This window comes from Mixophyes fleayi, chromosome 9 (assembly GCF_038048845.1).
Source record: "Mixophyes fleayi isolate aMixFle1 chromosome 9, aMixFle1.hap1, whole genome shotgun sequence".
Classification (NCBI taxonomy): domain Eukaryota; kingdom Metazoa; phylum Chordata; class Amphibia; order Anura; family Limnodynastidae; genus Mixophyes; species Mixophyes fleayi.
The window spans coordinates 38,501,878-38,519,013 of NC_134410.1; the positions used below are offsets into that span (position 1 = coordinate 38,501,878).

At 40.5% G+C, this 17,136-nt stretch overlaps 1 protein-coding gene across 1 annotated transcript in view; it reads right to left on the bottom strand.

Moving 5' to 3' along the window:
• ATP11C (ATPase phospholipid transporting 11C (ATP11C blood group)) overlaps positions 1-12,061 on the bottom strand; it is a 123,778-nt gene extending 111,717 nt beyond the window's left edge. Inside the window, exon 1 of the mRNA XM_075187316.1 lies at positions 11,489-12,061. Within this exon, the coding sequence (XP_075043417.1) occupies positions 11,489-11,515 (27 nt within the window). The 5' untranslated portion in view covers positions 11,516-12,061. The remainder of the gene's footprint in view (positions 1-11,488) is intronic.
• Between the last annotated feature and the right edge of the window lie 5,075 nt (positions 12,062-17,136).

Sequence of the window (17,136 nt, forward strand, 5' to 3'; positions counted from 1 at the left end):
TTATGATTGCCAGACCCAGGAAAGATTACCAACATTAGGGTGTGCACCTAGTATGTATTTTAAGAACAATAACAGCAAAGTCTGAAGAAACCTCAACATTCATCACAATGGTTCCTTAGGACATAATATATTGAAGATTTTTCCACCCCCTAATATAGTATAACAGATGCTCTTTTTTATTACGATTTTTGAAGCTCGTTCTGCCATGGCGTGGTTTACAGGGCCACTAAACAGATACTTCGTTAAACGCCCAGAATCCAAATGACTTGCTTGCCCACTGTGAAGGGTTCACATACAAACTCTGCTAGGGAAAAAGAGAAACAATCAGCAAATGAAGTGAACTACGCAAATGAACACACCCGAAGCTTGAAACCAAAATATGTGTCCCCTTTGAGACCTACAGGAATTGCTGCAGATGATTACCAAAAGTACACTTTGGGGCACTGTGGCTACCAGGTTTCTAAGATGTGACACGATTATTTACAAGGTATAATTATATTCTTAATGTGCACCAGTTGCCTAAACACAATGAGGTCATGGAGGCACAAATATTTAACAGTGGTTGGGCCATGGGTAGGATTAAAAGCAGGGCCCTATCTGTGGAGTTTGTATGTTATCCTTCGTGTTTTTTGTGGGTTTCCATTTTTTCCCTCCCACACTCCAATGACAAAACTGGGAGGCTGTTTGACCTCTGACAAAATTAACCGTAGTCTAGATTGCAAGCTCCTCTGGAGCAGGACTGAAGTGTATGATAAATATTCCCTGTAAAGCACTACATAACATATAGGTGCCATATAAATAACTGTTAATAATATAGAAGAACAGCGATTTGATGTCAATATTCATCATAAACGGATCCCATCATTTCACTACAAACCACAGAGCACACTGAGGTACAATGAACAAAAATGGCTGCATCCATTATCTGCAATTAAATCCCTTAAAGTGCACCCGTTGGCTACACACAATTGTGGGAGCAGAATATTCATGAGAATGCAGCGTATAATTTCTCTAGAAATGAATCACTTGCCTTAGGCACAAAGTTCAGCTCATAAATTGGATACACGCCACAAAGGCTGTGTTGACTATCTAAAGGCAATTATTCATTTTAAATTCTCCTGGATCTCTCTGCTGCATTTGCCGCTGTTGACCACTTTTTTCAAGTAAACACTACAACCCCATGGTCTTCAAGATGCTGTCCTATACTGGTTCTCATCCTACCTATATAATCGCTGTTTCAGTGATAGTTTCTCTGGATCCACCTCTGCTCAGCTTCCTCTATCAGATCGAGTACCACAAGGCTCAGTACTTGGTCCTCTACTCTTCCATATCTATATCACATCTCTTGGAAAACTAATAAGCTCCTTTGTATTACAGTATCATCTCTATGCGGATAATACCCAAATTTATCTATCCTAACCTGATCTCTCACCATCTGTGTTGGCCCATGTTACAGACAGCCCAACACACTCTTTTGGCCATTTCATCTTGTAAGCCCTCTCCCCAACTCAATACTTTCAAAAACAAAGTTAATAATATTCCCACCCACCAACCTGACATTTCAATTTCATGACAATGAATCTCACCCCACAAGCTTGTTGCCTGTAGGTGTTTTGCACAACAAAAGATAAAGACAAGAAAAATTTGGGCGTTCACAATGTGGACTTTTTGGCGGCAGCTGGAGTAACGCCAATCTGAAATATTGTAAAAAATAAATATTGAATTGAAATTGAATAAAAAAACAAACAAACAAAATGTAAAGTCCACATTCTACTCTAAAATGTATTTATTATCATCAACAACACTAAAAAACATAAATATTGTAACAAATAAAATATCCCCACAATGTAGACTGTAAAATACACAAAAAACTTGCGCTCAAGATGCTTAGCACATAAACATTGTTTGCCAACAATATATCAATAATGGGTATGGTCACATCCTTTGTGAAACACACTGTATCATAAAATATATATATAATGAGCTGTGCCTAATTGAAGTTGTACACTATGGTCTCTAATGGACTGGTATGACATGCTGTCTGCATAAGCTTGTAAAGAAAAATCATATACCTATCCAGCCTCTATTACATTGAGCGAATCATGTAGATTTAGAGCTATATGACTGTGTAATCTCCACTTTAGACAAAAGCATGCGTGTGCACACACTATTGGATATGTAGCGGTGTCTGGACAAATCCCTCGATCCTGAGGACAGCTCAATAAGTAGCAACGTTTTAGCTGCAAATAACTGTCTGATAAAGCTGCCGTCACTAGTCCAAACCAGGGTTGGGGAGTCTCCTTTCAAGTGATCTGCGGCACAATGAGCATAATTAGGCAGCTGACACTCTGCAGACCTCAATCTATGCACAGATATAAAGTCTCCCAAGGTGTGTGCATATATTCACAATCCATAAGGTCAAATTCTATTAAATCCTTCACAGCTTCATCAACAAAATAGAAAATAAATATTACAGTGTGCTAATAATATTGTTTCCTGATGCGTTTCATTATAGTATATATAACATCAGAAAATACTACATGATTACCCTTGACTCAGAACTATCCTCTGTTCACTTCATCAACTCTATATCGAATTCATGCTACGAACATTTCCCAAATACGCACATCTCAAATAAGATACTGAAACAACATTAATTCATGCACTCATCATCTCCCGCATTGACTACAGCAATTCCCTCCTAACTGGTCTTCCCCAAATCAGACTCTCTAATCTATTTTGCACGCAGCGGCTAGATTGATTTTCCTTGCAAATCATTCTTTATCTGCAGAGCCAGATTGGCAGACTCTACATTGGTTGCCTGTTTTTCACAGAATCCAATATGAAATACTTCTAACATACAAGATCATCAACAAAACTGCACCAACATACATCTCTTCACTTGTCTTAAAATATCTCCCAACTCGACACCTCTGTTCTGTACAAGATCTGCACTCATTACCTACTCCCATTCCCACTTACAGGACTTTTTGGTATTCCCTCCCTCGCATAATAAGACTTTCCTCTAGTCTTCAAACCTTCAGGCAAGCTTATAAAATTCCTTAACCACCCTCTTAATCTCCCTAGGTTACCCTATTACCACCCTTTACACAGTTAACACAAGACAACAACCCTTTGACTAACATTGCTGTGTGACTGGACCATATAGCACACCAAGCACTTTTTACCTTTGCAATCTGGCTGGACCAATATGAATATGTAGCACTTCCCCCACTCACCTGCTATAATATTGTGAGGTGCACCCCCATCTATTTTCCTTTCCCCACTCATCCTCCTTACTTCTTCCTTCTCTCTTTCGCTTGTCTGTTTGTATTTACAGCTTGTGTATTTTCTATTGGTTCACAGACTACGATGTTCTCAAATAACTTTATTCTTGTATTGCGCTCCATCTCTTTTGAGAATCCCTCAATTTTTTCAACAACAACAGATCACATAAAGAAATATGTAGCACTTAACCTCATATCAGACTAAAAATGCACCATAGATTGTAAGCTTGCAAGCAGAGCCATCTTTCCACTCTGTCTGTCTATATAACCCTTTATTGTTTTATTATTTTGTTTGTTCCCAATTGTCATGGGCTACAGAATTTGCTGGCGTCATATAAATAAATGTTGTTGATGACGATGATGATGATGATACTCTGCCCTGAAAGATTAGACAACCAGGCAGCCATTGTGCTAGTAAAATTGTCAAACTGGCCCCAATACAGCTGCCAATGTGGCTCTAAAACAATTGTCATGCCAATAGAAACGTAACAACATTTATTTCTAAAGTACGATTGTAAATTTGGCTAGCAGATAACCGCTATCTATGTGTGCAGACATTTGCCAACGGAATGTCATCTGGAAAAATTGGACAGGATAAAAACATATCCTGTCATTTGGCGCTCAAACCAAGTGCCAGGACCAGTCCATAAGCCATCAACTACAAATATAAAAGTATTTAAAAAAGGAAAACATATCTGGCATTTATTTACTTTTAGAGAAAAGTTACTCACTTCAGAAACAGCAAAACTCAAGTAAAATCCGACGGGTGGATTCACTTTACAGAAATCTTTTCAAGTCAAAACAAGGAATTGGCCTAAAGACATCTTTGTTAGGGAAAGAGCAAAAACCTACTCTTCAACATTGCTGGAATACTATCCAATGGGTTAACCAGCAAGTTTGTACAGGTGGATAATGGAGTTTTGTTTTTTTCCAATCCAGACAAGATATTCATTGAGTTCAAGATGGATAAATGACATGCAGAATCGTATGGCTATCTATATCTATAATAAATATATTATGTGAAGTCTCTTACCATCATTTATTTATCTAGCACCACTAATTCCACAGCACTGTCCAGAGAACTCACTTACATCAGTTCCTGCCTATTGGAGCTCAGTCTAAATTCCCTAACACACACACACACACACACACACACACACACTAGTGTTACCTTTGTCAGCAGCCAATTAACCTACCAGTATGTTTATGGAGTATGGGAGGAAACCCATGCAAACATGGGGAGGATGTACAAATTCCACACAGGTAAGGCCATTGAACTCATGACCCCAGTGCTGTGAAGCACAAGTGCTGACCACTAAGTCACCGTGCTGCCCCGCTTGTACAAATTCACCCCTGAACAACCTACAGTCATGGCCAAAAGTTGAGAATGACACAAATTATGGTTTTCACAAAATTTGCTGCTTCAGAGTGTTTAGACCTTTTTGTCAGATGTTGCTATGGTATACTGAAGCAAAATTACAAGCATTTCGTAAGTGTCAAAGGCTTTTAATGACAATTACATTAAGTTTATGCAAAGAGTCAATATTTGCAGTGTTGACCCTTCTTATTGAAGACCTCTGCAATTCGCCCTGGCATGCTGTCAATCAACTTCTGGACCACATACTGACTGATGGACACCCATTCTTACCTAATCTATGCTTGGAGTTTTTGGGTTTTTGTTTGTCTACCCGCCTCTTGAGGATTGACCACAAGTTCTCAATGGGATTAAGGTCTATGGAGTTTCCTGGCCATGGACCCAAAGTTTTGATGTTTTGATCCCCTAGCAACTTTGTTATCACTTTTGCCTAATGGCTAGATGCTCCATCATACTGGAAAAGGCATTGTTTGTCACCAAACTGTTCTTGGATGGTTGGGAGTAGTTGCTCTTGGAGGATATTTTGGTACCATTCATTATTTATGGCTGTGTTCTTAGGCAAAATTGTGACTGAGCCCCACACATGAATGGTCTCCTGATTTTTACTGTTGGCATGACACAGGACTGACGGTAGAGCTCACCTTTCCTTCTCCGGACAAGCAGTTTTCCAGATGCCTCAAAACAATCTGGAAGGGGATTCATCAGAGAAAATGACTTTACTCCAGTCCTCAGCAGTCCAATCCCTGTACCTTTTGTCCCTGATGTTTTTCCTGGAGAGAAGTGGCTTCTTTGCTGGCCTTCTTAACACCAGGCCATCCTCCAAAAGTCTTCCCCTCACTGTGCGTGCAGATGCACTCACACCTGCCTGCTGCCATTCCTGAGCAAGCTCTGCACTGGTGGTGCCGCCAACCCCGCAGCTGAATCAACTTTAGGAGACGGTTCTGGCGCTTGCTGGACGTTCTTGGGCGCCTTAAGGCCTTCTTCACAGCTATTGAATCTCTAGTTCTTGATGATCCAATAAATGATTGGTTTAGGTGCAATCTTACTAGCAGCAATATCCTTGCCTGTGAAGCCCTTTTCGTGCCAAGCAATGATGACTGCACATGTTTCCTTGCAGGTAACCATGGTTAACAGAGGAAGAACAATGATTTCAAGCACCATCCTCCTTTTAAAGCTTCCAGTCTATTCTAATTCAATCAGCATAACAGAGTGATTTCCAGCCTTGTCCTCATCAACAGTCTCACCTGTGTAAACGAGAGAATCACTGACCTGATGTCAGCTGGTCCTTTTGTGGCAGGGGCTGAAATGCAGTGTACATGTTGTTTTTGGGATAAAGTTTATTGTCTTGACAAAGAGGGACTTTGAAATTAATCGCAGTTCATCTGATCACTCTTCATGACATTCTGGGGTATATGCAAATTGCCATCATAAAAACTGTGGCATCAGACTTTGTGCAAAACAATATTTGCGTCATAGTGGCTTAGTGGTTAGCACTTCTGCCTCACAGCACTGGGGTCATGAGTTCGATTCCCGACCATGTCCTTATATGTGTGGAGTTTGCAGGCTCTCCCTGTGTTTGCGTGGGTTTCCTCTGGGTTCTCCGGTTTCCTCCCACACTCCAAAAAAAATAAAAATACTGGTAGGTTAATTGGCTGCTATCAAATTGACACTAGTCTCTCCCTGTCTGTCTGTTTGTGTGTGTATGTTAGGGAATGTAGACTGTAAGCTCCAATGGGGCAGGGACTGATGTGAGTGTGTTCTCTGTACAGCGCTGTGGAATTAGTGGCGCTATATAAATAGCTGATGATGATGATGATGATGATTCCCTAAACCTTTGGCCATGAATGTACATGCTCAAAATAACCAACCACGCTCGGCCAAAATAGCTTTGAAATGACAGATGGCAGCAAAATTGAAATATACTTAAAACACTTTTAGGAAGTTAGATTAAAAAACAAAAACAGAAAAATGCTGTAATGAAAGGTTCGCACTACCATTGAATGGTGACATTTTTGTTGGTGGAACCTTGAAGAGTTGGCCAAAAACCCCCTTTCATTTATCCATCCTAACCTAATCTAATCTAGCCTTATCCCTCATTTCTGTACTCACACGTCCCCACCCTACTCCATAGACATCTAGCCGCCTAAACTCGCCATGCTTAATTCAGGAGTTGGTTGATTATGCAGATAAGTTAAACATGGACTGTTACCAGCAGTCATTTGTGAGCTGAACTAAGAACTAGTGATATCACTAAGGCAAAATGCACCTCAGGGATTCCAGCAGTCCCTAATGAATTTATGACCTATAACATGGCTGCTTCAACTATGGGTAGGTGATGGGTCCTCTTTATAGCAAAAATAACGCTACCCTGTAGCTCATATACATAGTTGGTTCACTTTTCTCTTAACAAAAGATGTTGTCACTTACAGGAGAAATTACCACAAACTCTTACTTCCTGCTCGCTGGTCAGCAAACACAAAATCATATCAAAAAGTAAATATCAGCTATTTACACTGGTGTTTGTCTATAGTTATGTTTGTAGTTGTAAGTGAAGCCTTACTTTAAAGTCAAGACTGGTGTTATAAAACATATACACATTTGTTTAAACATTAACGAAAAATTGTACAGATCAGAGCTGTCCAACTTTTTAGGCATTAATAGATCTAAGGCCCGATTCAGAGAGAAGAGTAAGTGTAACTTGCAACTGAAAGATTTACACACAAGTGTATTTTGTATGTGCAACGGCAATCAGAGTTAAATATGCATCCAGGTCTGTAAGTAGCAGATATGTCTAACTTGCCAACACAAAAATATTTTTTTTATTTCATATGTTACCATCGTAATTGCTATGAACAACTTCCCGAAATGCGCAGAAATATATATTTGCTAGAATACGTTTGGCAAATCCTAGTCCATGTGCGAGCGACTACTAAAATCTCAATAAGAGTCTGCGAATCATTCGCAAACCTCGAATTACAAGTGGCTCAATAGTTCGGATGCTCAACGTAGTTTTCAATCCTTATCGCACTAATAAGGATTGAACTATTTCTCAAATTTATTTAAAAACCAACACAGGAACAGCAGTTCCGATAACCTGCTGTTCCTGTGAAGAAAAAAAAAAAAATGTACTTACCACTCCATCTTCGTAATGCGATCCTGGCTGGCTTCGTTCCACCTGTCAAATCCTGTGCGCAATCGCCAATTGATAACTCGGGCATGCGCACAGGCATCCAAACAGCACTGACCCAAAGGACCTGGGTCATGTGACAGGGCTGCACATGCGCTGTAAAGCTCTGCTCTTCGAAGCAGAGCTTAACAGTGCTGAAAATGATCAGAAACGGTAATGTATGGCAGCCTTAGCTGGCGTACATAACCACATGTGCAAAAGTTTTTTTCGAAATTTGCTAAATTGTGGTACATAGCAGCCCCCATAGACATCTATAGGGACTGCTATGTAATACGACAAAAGTGCAAAGCAGCAGATATGTATGATATCTGCTGCCATGCATGGTTGATATATTAGACAAATACTTCAATTGGCGTCTATTCCCCAAAAACTGCTGTTTTCGGGGAATAGACGATTTCAAATGTTACCTGAAAGAACAGGAGTGAATAGCTCTATTTCAGAGTAATGAAAGCAACCAGCTTTCACAGTAGGAGGACGGGAGCTGTCCTTCGGACCCAATATGCTAGAACAGAAGGTGTGTCTTTAATATGGCACTTGACTGGATGCAACAGCTCCTGACCAATGTGTTGCTGCACACACTACACACCCCCTCTCACCCAGATGTGGGAAATACTTTGTATTCTTCAATAATCTCTTCACTCTGAAACGACCCAGTCTGGCAGCTCTTCTCAGGTATCTGTGCAGATTCCAAGGGAGGGATTCCCAAACTACTACACTGAGGCATCAGTTATTAAGACAAGATAGCCCCTTTAATTTGTGATTTGAAAGGCTTATACCACAGCACACACCTATATTTAACATATGATTGTTTATTTGTAAGGCGCCAAAAAACTCTGCAGTGCCTGACATTTAGAATAGCAAATTATACATAAAAACAGAACAAGTACAAACAGGGTTGATGAACAAGGTGCCAACCTGGGACAAAGGGTCCTGCTCTCCACCTCTTCGTCACTGTAAAGACTGAAAACAATGGGGCCTTCTGGACAGGAGTATGGCAAGTGATAGGATTGGAGACAATCATGTGACACATTCCCTCCTCTTTGGTCTAGAAAGCCCCACCGTCGTTTTTGTCTTTGTTCCAAATCATATTAAATACATTGAACAGCTGTTTAGTGCAGGAATGGGGGAGGTACATTACCAATACATACTAATATTACTGTAAGTATGGATTTAGTTTGTCTAGTCATAAAGTAGTGCCATTAGCAGATTATAAACCGGTGATGTGCAACAGACGGCCTTCCATGACTTCACTGCAGCTCCTTCCAGATTTATTGGCAGATTTGTATGTTATAGTTGCTAACCCTTGTTTAAAGCACCTGCTTATAGGTTATTACAGATGGGTGTCTCTACACTTAGTCAAAGGAATTGTTTTAACTTACTACCGAGATTAAGCCTAATAGTGCGGCCCTTTGGAGAGTTACGAATCTAAGGCCAGGTTTGCTCTACCCATTCTTGAACAAGTTTTATTTACGCCCCGTTTCCCTCCTCTCCGCTTTCCTGCATCCGGGGTCACAGCTCGCTAGTTCCACCTCTGGTAGGGTTTATTTCAGCTTGTACGTACATAAATTAGTAAAACATACAACCACAACATTATGTGCACCTCCTGTATTTACATTCATCAAAATAAATTACTATTGCCATGGTGCTTCCTCAGCCAAGCTAAAAAGGAAAAAAAAAATCATCCATAAATGCCATTGAAACAGAGGCCCCAATACCAAAATCACACGGCAGTCACGAAAAAACTGCTGTTCCTACAAAGACCTGTCTCCTATGTCCTCTATGGTCACTATCGCCAAGTGACCACCTTTGTGATAGTGACCAGAGGGGGGATAGTTGTAAGATTTGATGACGGATCCGAAGATCTGAGCATAGACATCTATGGGGACTGACTACTCTAAATTTAGAGAAAAAAAAATGCAAAGCAGCAGATATCTACGATATCTTCTACTACACACTGTTAATAAATGTGCCCATTACTTAAATGTACATGGGTCCTCTGGATGTTTTCGGGGTAATTTAATGAAAAAAATAAATAATAAATAGGCCAATAACTACTTAATATACGGACAGTGTTCACCCCTTTCATGACCAGACACATATTTATGTTTTAAAGAAGCATCAGTGCATCATGTATTACTGAGGACATGGCTGCATGTGAAAAAAGCAATGTACTTAAACATCGAATTCGAAAAAGTGAAGATGTTGCCTATAGCAACCAATCAGATTCAGTTATCATTTATTTAGTACGTTCTACAAAATGACAGCTAGAATCTGATTGGATGCTATAGGCAACATCTCCACTTTTTCAAACCCGCAGTTTAGTAAATATACCCCTGAGAGTTAAATAGAGACAGGTGCAGAGTTCCGAATACCACAAGCAGCATTGTGATGCCTTCTGTCAGAGAAATCAAAAGTCGCAGGATGACATGTACAGACCAGACATTTAAAGTAATCTGAATATGTATTTATCACAACAGGCATTTGTGAACCACATTAATTGAGCGATATTCTAAGGCAGAATGACTGTGACTTTGCAAATAAAAGATTTAATCTGTGCATAACAAAAAACGACAAGTGAAATTATTCTTAAAAAGCAAAAAAAAAAAGTAATAAATGCACAGTAATAAAACTAATGATAATACATTGCCATCCACTAGTTCCCCAAGCCCCTACATCTCAGGGTACATCCACTAATAAATAAAACGCAAGATTCTGCTATCCCTTGTCAGTGACAACTTGAGGGTGAGTATCCTCTTTACCAATGAAAAACATATGTATGGTGCATGAAGATGGTGAGAAGTAATAATGGTTCTATCTCAAGATTAACTGTCAATTTAATATATATGGTTTTTGGGTTCTTTCTTTACAAAACGTAGGTTGCACAATTTTGTCAGCGACAACTCTGCCATGTGCTCATACAAGAAAACTACAGATAAGAAAACAGTATTCAGCTAACACCTAATGTGTTTACTGAACAGGGGGAGCACCAACAAACATACAACAGGACTAATGTGTGGACAGACAAGGTGTTAGATAAAATGCGCTGGCTCCTGTGACTAAATAAGCAAACAAATTAAAATAAGAGAATTACCTTGCACTTATCCATTGAAAACAAAACATCAGAGACATATACACAGCAGGGATTGTTATTCTAGGCTACACATAAAAACAAAGGACTATGAGCCATCAAGCTTCAGAAGTAATTGTCAGCTCTTAATAAAGGGACTACAGTATCTACTGAATGCATTGTGTGCTTATAGAGAATCATGTCTGTCACCCAGGAAACACCACTGACTTCAATACACTACACTGCAATGCATACACTACCGGCACTGAAATAGAGTATAATTTACATACAAAGCATATACTATAGTATATTGATAAAAGGTGACACTTCAAAATGACCAATTGGTAATACTGAACACAAACCCTATTACCCTTTGACTATATTTATAAAAAGCAGAATGACGAGTGTGATGGAGAGCTACTCCAGGTATTAGCTCATGTTTTCTATTGTCATGCCATTGTAATCAAGGGTAATTAAACACACATTTTAGATTGCAGAAAACCACAGTTAAGCTAACCAGGGTATTTAGTGTGTAGTATGTGTAATAAGGACAGAGGAGAGGGGGTACTCACCAGGCGATTGCAGACCAGACGGAACATTGCGGTATATCAGAAGTCAGGACTGAAGTCACATTTCATAGAGGCAGCATGGGGTGGTTTTGACCAGATGGATAGCAGAATGATTCACCAGGTATGGATGCAATCACATCCACATATATACAGCAACACTTAGGCAATGTACTACAGCCCCCACTGGCTCCCTAAGACATTAAAGTAGTGTCAAACACCTCTATAACCCAAGTCAGTGCACCCTCTATAACCCAAGTCAGTGCACCTCCAGAAGCCACACTGTGCAGCAGCACCCACAATCAGCAATGTTACAGCCCTGTCAGCATATTAGAATCAACAGTGTCTCCGTAATATTAGTAATCCTGGACCACACAGATTACAACTATGTATAATGTACTCCCATGTCTGCAGTGTAAAGGCATTCTCCCCCCCTGTAAGGATGAATGATGAGGTCTGTAGTAGAACACTGCAGCATGGAATACAACAGCTCCCGCCTCCTCACTACTATCTCATTCTCTTCCTTTCCGCCCCTTCAAGAGGAGGGAACACACGGTCTACCTAACCCATAGGTCTCAGACAGGGAAGTCAATATTGTCTATTGTCTGTGCAATCCGGGGCCCGCATGCAGCCCACCCATACTGCAAGGGAGCCAACCACGGCTTAGCAGACGGAGACAGTCTCTAGTGCAGAGTGATGAGAGGTACAAAGATCCAGCCAGTGTATACAGCCAGCAGCTCTGTGTATGTGCACTGTACACTCTCCAGCGTCTGCACTCTGCACTCCCTCTACCCGTCTCTGTGAGTAATACACAGGACAGCCTCCTTCTCCAGGGATCCTGGGACTTGTAGTATGTGCAGTCACACAATCAGGAAGTACCAATACTTACAGTGCATCAAGTACAATGTGTCTTACTTCTTGGAAGGAAGTGATAATATGAACATGACTCATGCTACAGTAAGTGTATTTGTGTGTGTTTGTATATTATATATATATGTATGTGTGTGTATATAGACATATATATGTATATATTATATATAATATAAATATGTGTGTATATATGTGTGTATATATATATATATATATATATATATATATATATATATATATATGTGTGTGTCAGTGCCGTAAGTAGACATTTTAGTGCCCTGGGCGAGACAGGGCACCGGCGCCCCCCATCTAAGTGTGAGTGACATTTGCAGAGTGGGTGTGGCCAACCTAATGTGGGGGTGTGGTTGGCACATTACTGAAAATATTCTGTTACACATATTTGCAAATGCATGAAAAGCCAAATGCATGTATATATATTTTATATCTATATAGATATATATATATAGATATATGGCACTGGGTTAAATACCAGTGGCACCACATGTCAAACACAGTGGTTAACTAGTATTTGCACTTGCGGTCTGTGGGTTCCTTAGAGGACCATGCATTTACCCCAGAACGCACATGCGTTCCACTGCTTCTGATGCCTGGAAGGAATTGTTGCTTGTAGGGGAGCTGGATTAGAGCCGTGGTTTCTTATGGGCACAGAGGCAGGTATCGGGCGGCTGCGCCCTTGGCGGTCGCACCGCAGTCGTTATGGCTCTGCCGAACATTCTTACTTACATTCTGCTGACAACTATTTCAGGCATCTACCTATAGGTTATGCCAATATATAACTAAGAACAGACAGCACCTTCTGAGCAATCAATAGTGAGCACAGCACACTAAATAATCAGTAACAGACATCACCCACTGAATAATAATCAGCTGGCATCACAGGCTGCGCAATCGGCAGCAGGTATCGCCTACATAAAATCAGCGATAGGCATCACCCTCTCAACAATCAATAGCCAGCAACAGTCACTGAACAATCAGAAGCAGACATCACCTACTGACTATTAGAATCAACAGTGGGCATCACTCACTGACCATTACAATTAGCAATATGCAGTACCCACTGAACAATCATACTATGAACTCCAGTAACTTGGAAGTATAGAAGGATTGATTAAATTACTTACTTTGGTAAGCTGTATCCGGATGGTTACAATTATTTCCCGGCATCAGATGCAGTGGAGCGCATGTGCGTTCCACCGAAAACAGGAAGTTCGGCATTTGGAACGCACATGCGCTCCACTGCACTGCTTTTGCTGCAAATTAATTTTTGCTTGTAGGGGAGCTGGATTGGATCCGTGGTTTCTTCTGGGCACAGAGGCAGGTATCGGGTGGCTGCGCCTCCTTGGGCTTGTGCCCGGGGCGGTCGCACCGCCGTCGTTATGGCTCTGGTGTGTGTGTGTGTATATATATATATATATATATATATATATGTGAGTATACATACACGCATGCGCCGAACAACCACAACATTAATACCAATGACAGGTGAAATGAATAACATTGATTGTCTCTCTCTCTTCCTCCCTCTCTCCATTTTAGTATTACCATCTCCTTTCAATGTTCAAGACATTCTACTGCCTACTTTCTGTATGTGTGTGTATATATATATATATATATATATATATATATATATATATACATATATATACACACCAATCAGTCACAGCATTAAAGCCACTGACAAGTTAAGTGAATAGCATTGATTGTCTCTTTGCAATGCTACCTGACAGGGGATGGGATATATTAGGCAGCAAGTGAACAGTCAGTTCTTGAACTTAATGCATTGGAAGAAGGAAAGATGAGCAAGCGTAAGGATCTGAGCGACTTTGACAAGAGCCAAATTGTGATGGCTAGACACCTGGATCAGACCATCTCCAAAATGACAGGTCTTGTGGGGTGTTCCTGGCAGGCGCGGGCTGACGAGTTTAAGCCCAGGGCCGTATCACGTGTCAGGTGATGCGGCCGCCAGTGCACTGACGCGGCCGCATCACATGTTATGCGATGCGGCTAAAAAAAATAATTTGTAATACTGCATTGGAGGGGGGGCGGCCCTAACAACGGTTGGACTGAGAGGCCCGGGGGGGGGTGCTGCCCGCTCCTGGTTCCTGGCATACAGTGGTTAGTATCTACCAAAAGTGGTCCAAGGAAGGAGAACTGGTGAACCAGCGAGTCATGGGCGCCCGAGCTAGCCTTCACTCCCCATACTTGGGGAGTGAAGGCTAGCTCGTCTGGTCCAATCCCATAGAGGAGCTACTGTAGCACAAATTGCTAAAAAAGTTAATGCTGACTATGATAGAAATGTGTCCGTCACACAGTACATCGCAGCTTCTTCAAAGTGTCCATGCTGAGCCCTGTTCACTGCCGAAAGCACTTACAATGGGCACGTGTTAATAAAAGTCAAAAAAGATGTCTAGGGAGAAAGGGGACATATTGGAGTCTAAGGTATGATATGTAATAGAAAGTAGTGTTACTAAAGCTTATATACGTAAATGCTATGCAATGTGGATGATGTGTGAAATATATATTTAATTAAAAATACCTAAACCTTGGGGTAAATGTATCGAGCTGAGAGTTTTCCGGCGGGTTTGAAAAACCAATCAGATTCTAGCTGTGATTTTGTAGAATGTACTAAATAAATGATAACTAGAATCTGATTGGTTGCTATAGGCAACATCTCCACTTTTCAAACCCGCCAGAAAACTCTCAGTTTGATACATTTACCCCCTTGTCTCTCATATTTTTCATGGATTTAGTTTAATTTATCTCAATATGTTGACACTGTCACAGGAATCATCATCATCAGCTATTTATATAGCGCCACTAATTCCGCAGCGCTGTACATAGAATTCACTCACATCAGTCAATGCCCCAGTGGAGCTTACAGTCTAAATTCCCTAACATACACACACCAAGAAAGACTAAGTAATAGCAGACAATTAACCTACCAGTATTTTTTTGGAGTGTGGGAGAAAACCGGAGCACCTGGAGGAAAACCACACAAACACAGGGCGACCATACAAACTCCACACAGATAAAGCCATGGTCAAGAATCAAACTCATGACCCCAGCTCTGTGAGGCAGAAGTGCTAACCACTAATCCACCATGCTAATTACTAAGAAACCGTGCTGGCCAAAATGCCACAAAACAGAAATAAATGATAAGGAATGCTGTGTTACAACATGTAGGAAGCCCCTGCAGTAAATATATGAAAGAAATTTTTTTTTTACAATTTGAATTTTCCCTATCTCAATTTACAATAATCTCTTGGTCAGACCCATACAGAGGAAGATTACCCAAATAGATTCTGTGTGATAGAATTTTGATTGTATGTAATGGAGCTTTGGAATTTACAGACAGGACATTTGTTGGCCTATTTGGTCATACTGACCAACCACCAAAAACATTGGGATTAGTGTAACTTTAGAAGTGGTCTTATGGAAAATGTAATTCAATATACTTTGACTGTTTTAGAAACAAAGCAGTAGGGGAAGTGGCAGTACGGCAAACCAGCAGGGGAGGGCTGGCAAATTTTAGCCCCTGGGGGGTGGCACGTCTCCACTCAGCAGCCTATTAGGAACATTTTAAAGGAAAAAAAAAAGGCAAGTGACCCAGCCCAAGGTGGCCCACTATAAGACCAACCCAGGGGGCAGATGTCCCCTTGCCTATGCATACCAGCATATACCCCCATTTCAATCACTGACTAGACTGAAAAGCCACACGAGGGCCTGGACGCACAAGTTACGTACTTTTCATTTGTTTATTTGTGGCTTCTTTTCATTTTCCACCTAGCACACAAATTCTTGTGGCACTATTAGTCAGCACTTTGACATCGACTTTGTTCTGATACACTGGATGGGAAGTGTACAGTACAGTGCCCCCTTAAGTTGTCAGACAAGATGATCTCGTTTTCCTTGACAGGAGACTGCTTTAAAACACAGGTTGTGACATTAGCCCTACATTTTTTCTTTGTTGTGAAACAAAATACTTCTGTGTTTTTTACTTACGCGAAAACTGCTTCCTTCATTTTAACGTTGCCTATTGATTTATTATTATTATTATTATTATTATTTACTTTCAGTCTTTGAATATATATCTTTGTGACACCTCTGATATTTTTGTGATCTTGTTAAAAATATTTTAGATAGGATCTTATAATTATTGGCTATACAGATATTATGTAGTTTTGTTTAGTTTTTTGCCTATGTATTATATTGTCCATATATTACTTAATCTGGGCAGCAAATGTGATAATAAAATGTAGATGTAATACATTGTTCAACTACTTCATGCTTTATTTGTTACACAGAAGGCGTTGTCATCTATTGACGGTAAATAGGAGAACAGCCTCCTGTCATTTCCACTCTGGGCAAGACTTGTGAGAGTGAGGTGGAGCTTACAGGCTGAGTAGTGTGATTAACAATGCATTCACAGCTATTGTCCTAAATCATGTTAGATTACTGAAATGTTGCACATGCTCAATTGTAAGAAATAGGAAGGTGACCTTCTTTGATGTTTACCACATACTTGCCTACTTTCCTGGAATTTCTGGGAGGCTCCTGAATTTCAGGGATTCCTCCCGGAATCCCGGAAGAGTAGGCAACCTCCCGTACCTTTGTGGAGGTGGGGCTTAATGATATGATTGGGTCATTAAGCCCCACCCACCGCTATTTTAACAATCTGCATTTTACTGAGGCTTTTTTCACCTCTGTGCTGAACCTGTTTTGAAACTTTTGGACTAATCGCACTCCAACATCACTGAGTAATT